Raw genomic sequence first — 7,247 nt, 5'->3', positions numbered from 1 at the left:
ATCTGGCAGTCATGGGAGAGGCTAAAAGAGGACACAGAAGTGATGTGGGTCTACCTTTACCAAATCTTTGCTGTACAGTGCTCAAGCCCTGAGTCTTAAAATTCTGCCTGAAGATATGCAGGCATGCATGTATCTTCTATTGTATGAATCTGAGGGTGAATCGTGACCCTCACTGATTTCATGTCAAAGGGCCTGAAATTTCCCCATTGGAGACAGCTGGTTTGAAACTGTTCATTTCCACTTTGTGGCTGCTTTACGTCACTCAAATGCAGCAAACCGGACACCCAGCGGCACCACTCAATATGACACAGCGGGAGCGAGCCACCCTCTGGTCTGGGCTGCTCCTGCTTTTCAGGCAACACCTGAGCCCAGCACCGAGAGCTGCTACAGGGGAAAGACCTCAGTCCTGGGACACAGCTGGGTTGGGGGTCTCCAAAATGGGAGCGTCTCATTTCTGTTACGGCTTGAGCTCCCCCTTCTTCTCCTCTCTTCTCCTTGCCTTTTACCTCCCACTGCCACTGCTTCATTTTTGCCCTTTGACCACTATAAATCAAAGGAGTGTCACTGACACTGGGAATAGGGTGTGAGCAGTAGACAGCAATGACCTAGGCTTTGCACACATTATACTTTTTACCTGCAGTCACGTTGCAGTAGCTTTCATTTACTGGTTTTCTAGTCTCCAGCAGCAGGAAAATGTGCCCTGGACACATCTCTTATTAATACAAACAGAGTGAGAAGTGGTTTGTCTTACCCCACACAAAATTCAACTGCTTTGTATTTAGCAATAACTTTAAATGCCAGCTGACTCAGAGGTGTTTTGTAGAACTCCCCTTCCGTGGGAAAACTCATGGTGTCAGCTAAGGCTTAGTGTGTGCAGGATTTGCTTCTCTTATCTTTGCCTAATGCATGGATGCCAGAGAGAGACTGATGCCAGCTGACAGGCTGAGGGATGGGTGCTGCTGTGCCCGGTTTGCAAGCCTGTGCTGGGTCAGGGGCAAAGCTGGTTTGCTTGGGGCTCTCATAATACACTATATTTCACTCTGCTTTCCAGAAAGAAGAAATGCAACGGCTCTCTCTTCTTGGAACATTTTAAGAGTGTTTCCATAAATATAAGAGCTAATTCCAAGATACATAAATGAAAATATTTCAAATAACATAAACATATTTTAAACTTAAATGTATTTACATTCTTAAACATGCAACCTAAATATATTTAAAATATCACATAACTGTGCAGCTGCTATATTAATGTACCTTATCAAAGGGGAGAAAAAGTTGAAACATTTTGTTGCTCACAATGTTTTCTGACCCTGGGAAGACTCTTCGCCCACTTTAAATGTCATTGTCACCACCCAGGATTTGCAGGGGGAAGTATCTCACATATCAAGAAAGTCAGCTGAACAGAGCTGTTGCAATTTTTCATGAGAAATTTCTTGTGACATGCACTTTGTGGAAGATCAAAACTCACATTTTCCTTTGTCAGTGAGAGGGGGAGGAAATTGGTTGAAAATGAAAAATGTTCCATCAAAAGTGTCCAGGTTTGTCTTTCAGGCATACCTTCAAAACCTAGGAAATTTTAACTGAAAGGAAAATGTCTCAATTTTTTTTATGTTTAAAAAACTTTTTTTTCATCCAAAACAATCAATATTTTTCAAATTTTTTTGTATATCAACTCTAAACACAAAGTTATTGTCCAGTGACAAAGCTATATAATATCTGCTCTTGCTAGTGGCTTTTTTATGTAGCAAGGAGTGCATAAACAGCTTTGATAAAGAAATGGAGTTGCTTAATAAGACCACTCTTACTGATACTCATGTATATTCATTCTTCTCATTATTTAACAAGTCATGTCTGAGATTTTTTTGTAAGTTCTTAAAGCTCAGAGATACAAGGTACAAGAAATTGGAACAAACACAAATTAAAATGCATGGAGGAATGTGAATATATGTTGTTATATTATAAAGTGTCATAGAGCTCCAAGGAAAAAATTAAGACAAATTTGTCAATATGGGGATGGGAATGAAACCTTAATCTCATTACTAAATTCATCACATCTACTGGCTTATTGCTAAGATTCATTGTCAGAAGAAATTAGCCTTCTCTACAAGCCCAGCCTTCCATGAAGCATTTAAATATGTAATGATATTAACTACGCTCTTACACATCTGTGTATGAGCTGCTTTAACAGGGAAGGGCTCCCTGGTAATTAACTGTGCTTATACTTTTATTACTATCTCTCAGTTTTTGAGGACATTAACTTTTAGGTAAGCTGTTATGTGAACCAGTTCTACTTGTATATCTGTAGAAGAAAAAAATTTCTTTCTCAAAAGATATGCCCATTCTACATATTCACATGAATTTCACTCTAAGGGATCTCAAATTATGTCACAAGTCTCAGTCCTGATTCAGGCAAGCATCCCATATGGGATCCTCGCTGCAATCATGCAGAAGTATGTGTTAAGGGGCTTCTGGAGTTCAGACCTACATGTCTAGGAACAAAGAGGATGTAAAATTAAGGGGAAAACCAGTGGTAGAACCATGTTGGCAAGAGAATATTTCTGTTCTGTGTTTTTCTAAGCAGACCTTCACTGAAGAGCTAGCCCAAACTCTTACCCCAGGGTTGCTCTTAAATCTTCCCTTGTCACAGTGAGAACCTCTCACCCGAGTCTGCTGGGCCTGTCCAGGGCAGTAGGCTAAAATGTGGCCAATACTTTCAGCATGACTGGAGACGCCGCTTTGCATTGAGGGCAAAGACAAAATCACTCCATGATCATAACACTCAAAAATGAGCATACAGTGCCCTGCAACGTGTTCAGGAAGTTGAACCATGTCTTCCATGGTCCCTTGGGCAATAACCCAAGGTTATGAAAACCCAATAGTTTTAAACTGAAAGAGGGTAGATTCAGACTAGATATAAGGAAGAAATTCTTTACTGTGAGAGTAGTGAAACACTGGAACAGGTTGCCCAGAGAGGTGGTAGATGCCCCATCCCTGGAAACATTCAAGGTCAGGTTGGACGGGGCTCTGAGCAATTTCATCTAGTTGAAGATGTCCCTGCTCATTGCAGGGGGGTTAGACTTAGATGACCTTTAAAGGTCCCTTCCAACCCAAACCATTCTATGATTCTATGATTCTATGAACCATAGCATGGTTCTGATAGCACACAGAAACCATGGAAATATCTCCACAAAAGGCAGGCAAGTGCCCAGAGGAGTGCAGCTCCACTGAAAACCCAGCTCCTCAGGTCACACTTCAGTACATTGTACCGTCTTATGCCTGAATGAGGATAACGTTGGTGCCACTCGCATGGCTTGACCCTTTGGTGACAACACAGCATCTGGGTGCAGCCATCATAGCAGGGCTCAGTCTGGGTAGCCCCGCTCTTGGCAGGAGGTATAAGCACAAAAGCTGTTGCTTTCCCTCCCCAAAGCAAAGCAGCTCCATGCACCAGAGGTGCCCAGGCCACCGCTGCCTGCTCCCAGGGAGGGGGATGCGTACCCCACATTTGACCTACACTTTCTTGACACGGACGATGCCTAGTATGTTTTTTCTCCAGCCACACAGCTATAAGTAAATTGTTCCTGGTGGCAAAGTGCTGTACCCTGAAACTTCGTAACAAGGACAGGGAGGCCCATAGCCCATCTCTCCCTTTGTAAACTTGTTTGCCACAATGTAGTGATTGTAAAGACCAAGCGTGAGTCAATCACCACAAAAGCATTCTGATATTATAATCCCACAGAATAGACAAATTAAAAAAAAAAAAAACAACTATGCATGAAAAACCTTGCAGATATAAGCTGCCTTTTGTTTTCTATGTAAAGAGCAAAGTTACCTATAATTCAGTTATTAGTGACCACAGAGGAGGTGCATCTCACATAAGATCACAAGTAAAAGTTGGACGCTCAGACTGCCCCAGGTGATTGCCTATGACTCACGTGTCTAATTTTCAGGTGTTTTAATTACGGCCAATGGCTCTGTCCTGCCTGTTCAGAATTGCCAGCCCCAGATGGGAATTCTGCCCCTTTGGAAATCTGCCCTGTGTTTCCGAAGGGCAACGATTTATAAAATGCAGTTCAGATCTATGCCGTTCCACGACACTTTACACGCCCACGAACACACGTCTGCCTGGCGTTGCCGATGCCGCGGGCAGGGCAGGATGCCGCTGGCAGCAGCTGGAGCCACAGCGGCTGCCGCCTGCCCGGCACGCCCGCAGCGGTGAGCATGCTGTGGGCCCCAGCCGCCCCGCGCCGTGCTCCACCGCTGCACATCGGCAGCCTGAGTCACTTCCTTTCCTAAAAATTACAACGGCAGAGATGCCTTCTCGCACGGCACCCGGTACGTCCAGGTACTTAAACCTGCGGGGCACCGCGTCCTGTGAAGGCCGCTAAGGGAGAGGTGGAAGGCGCGGGCCCCCCAGGGAAAGACGCGCGGTGGTCTGCCGGGTCAGGCCCTACACCAGCGCCCGCTCCCCCGGAGGCGGCCCGGCAGAAGACGCTTCAGAGGGGAGGAAATGCTCGGAGCGCCCCGGGGCCGGTGCAGGCGCCCTGCGCTGCCCCCTGCGAGGCCGTGCCCCCGCAGCCCCCGATCACCCCAGCCCCGCGGGAGGCGGCGGCCGCCGGCGCTTGCCGAGCCCCTGCCCCCATCAGGGCGGCTCCCTGCCGCCGGCTGCGGCTGCGGCTGCCCCGCGCGGCTCCGGGGCACGGCCGGGCGGCGGGCCGCGCGCTGCCTGCCGTGACGGGCCCGGCGCGCGGCGGCGGGATTGGCTGTCCCCGGCCGGCGGGGCCGGCGCAGCCGCGGGCGGGTGCGCGGGGCGGCGGCGGCGGCGGGGCGGGAGGTGCGCGCAGGCGGCCGGCAGCACGCACACGCGGCGCCCCGACGGCAGCGGCGAGGACGCGCGGGGGGAGCTCGGCCCTCGGAGGGGCGCAGCTGCCGGCTCCAGCGCCCAGGCTTTCCTCTCCCTTTTTTTTTTTTTTTTGCCTTTTTTTGCTCTTTGCCTTTTTTTTTTTGGCCTTTTTTTGCTTTTTGCCTTTTTTTTTTTTTTTGCCTGTTTTTTCCTTCCCTCCCAGGACTGGAAGCAGGATCCGCGTCCCTGAAACTGCTATGCCAACTGAACTCTCCCGGGCCGTGAGAATGCACGCCATCTCCGACCTCCACTCCTCCCTCACCGTGCGACTCCTCAGCAAGGGGCCCGAGTACCTCCGCAGGCAGATGGAGGCAGGCAACCCGGGCAGGAAAAGTGCCGTGGAGAGGCTGGCAGCCGATAAGGCCAAGTACGTAAAAAGCCAGCAGGTAATCAGCACCAAGCAGGAACCCGTCATCGTCCTTAGCTCAGCCTCAGAGAGCAGCAGCGAGACCTGTTCGGTGGAGAGCAAAAAAATCAGCAGGGACTTTGGCAGAGGGAAGGGCGCGAAGCCCCTGGAGCTGGCTAAGGCGGTGTACTCCTGCCGCGCCCCCCTGCAGCACGGCCCCCCCATAGCCAGGCGCAGCACCCCCAAGAGGCAGATGCGGCCGGATTCCCTGGTGATTTACCGCCAGAAATGTGAGTTTGGGAGAGGTCAAAGCCAGGACAGCTCACGGGGGAGCTTGGTGAGGAGGATCTTCCAAGGGCCCATAAAGGAGAAGCAGTTGGCTTCCCCTGAGATGCCCAGAGTCATGGAGGACACTGCAGCCACCGAGAGCAAAGAGCCTCTCTCAGCAAAAGACAGTGACCATGAGCCAGGCAACCACGGAGCGGAGCAAACCGTCACCGTGAGCACCAAAGCCCCGGGGGTATGTACAAAAGAGCATGAGAGACCCTCAAAACTGAGTATACCTCCTGAGGAGGTCAAGGAGGTGAAGAGGAGAGGTCTCCATCGCTCCCAGTCGGACATCAGCTCTCGCTACTCCAAGTCCTTCTCCGAGTTTGACTCATTTTTCAAGTACTGTGGCCTGGAGCAGGAGGTCATTGAGGATCTTGGGAGAGAGAACTTCTCCGTGGTGTCCGACAATGTCTCCTTCAAGAGCCGCAGCATCAGCGTGGCGACGTCCGAGAGCGACTTCACGAGGCACAGCGGGGATGAGGGGCTGCTGGAGGATGAACTCACAGACCAGGTCCCGAGCAGCACCTCCGTGATCGAGCGCAACGCTCGGATAATCAAATGGCTGTACACGTGTAAGAAAGCCAAGGAGACTAACAAGGTGATCCAGGAACTGGCATGATGGCTTCTTTCAGCATGCATTGCAGCCTGGTGAACTCAAGGTGTGTGCAAAGCCTCGCCCTGTTGATTTATATATTTCTCTTTCCTCTTTAGCGAGCGGTTGGCTTTTCTTAGTTTATTTTAGTCTTTTCATGAAGGGCTGAAGGAAAATGTATTTTGTATACTACGTGTTCCAGTATGGCCTTTTTGCAGAGTAGAAATCCGTGTCATTACAAAAACCAAAATACAAACAAATAAATGCATGCAGCTTGCCAGATTTAGATCAGACCCCCCACATGAAATTAAAGAGTCAGTGTCTATGAGGGATGTCTCTCCTTTGCAGATTCTTGCTTCGTAAATAGCTTGTTTTCTCTAATTTCTGCTATATTAAATGCTAGAAAAAAACTTAGAAAAGTATTCAACCCTTAATTACAGTTGCTTAGATAACAGACTGAACTGAAACTATTACTAATTAGGAGTACACTGTATTTATACTATACTGCTACAGTTTTCCCCTCCTTACTGTCCCTCACTCTCCTTTCCCCTTGTACATAGGCACCCCCGAGTACCAGGAAAGCAAGCTGAGTCAGTGCTCCTGCGAGCAGTCTTATTCCCCCCACAGCTTTCTATTGGGACCATAAAAGTTTGCTCCAGGTGACCCCCTAGCATTTCACAGGCTTTAAGTTTTCTGGCCTGTTTGACTGTAGTGGATTTGGCTCCTCTGCAGTGGGTTTTGCCGTGCGGTTTGGCACTGGTAGCTGGAAATCGGTTGTGCGGTTTGCCTTGGTTAGAGGGGTACTTCACTGTTTTAAACTAAAGATAATTAATACAAATGTGTGGCATCTAGGCTTGGAAATCAATTACTTCACAGACAGAAGCAGAACAAATTTAGCCCTGGTAAAAGCCGATATCCTGGTTTTAATAAAAGTGGTCTTTATTTTGCATCTGATCTCCTGAAAAAGAACTATATTCATGGAGCCTTTGGTATCGATGATCTGGTAGATAACAGTTTTTTTCTCCTTCCAATACATGAAGCCCTTAGGATAAGTACCTCAGCTTACGGTGTGGTAT

The 7,247-nt window shown here is 48.6% G+C and overlaps 1 protein-coding gene across 1 annotated transcript; it reads left to right on the top strand.

The window, feature by feature from the left end:
- Positions 1-5,100: 5,100 nt before the first annotated feature.
- On the top strand, positions 5,101-6,198 carry FAM110C (family with sequence similarity 110 member C). The gene has a single exon (XM_050895163.1). It carries the CDS (start codon positions 5,101-5,103, stop codon positions 6,196-6,198), a length of 1,098 nt encoding a protein of 365 aa, XP_050751120.1.
- The last annotated feature ends 1,049 nt before the right edge of the window (positions 6,199-7,247 follow it).

Source organism: Gymnogyps californianus, chromosome 3 (genome assembly GCF_018139145.2).
Source record: "Gymnogyps californianus isolate 813 chromosome 3, ASM1813914v2, whole genome shotgun sequence".
Classification (NCBI taxonomy): Eukaryota; Metazoa; Chordata; class Aves; order Accipitriformes; family Cathartidae; genus Gymnogyps; species Gymnogyps californianus.
The sequence above is the reverse complement of the archived record's forward strand: the minus strand, read 5'-3'. Positions and strand labels throughout refer to the sequence as shown.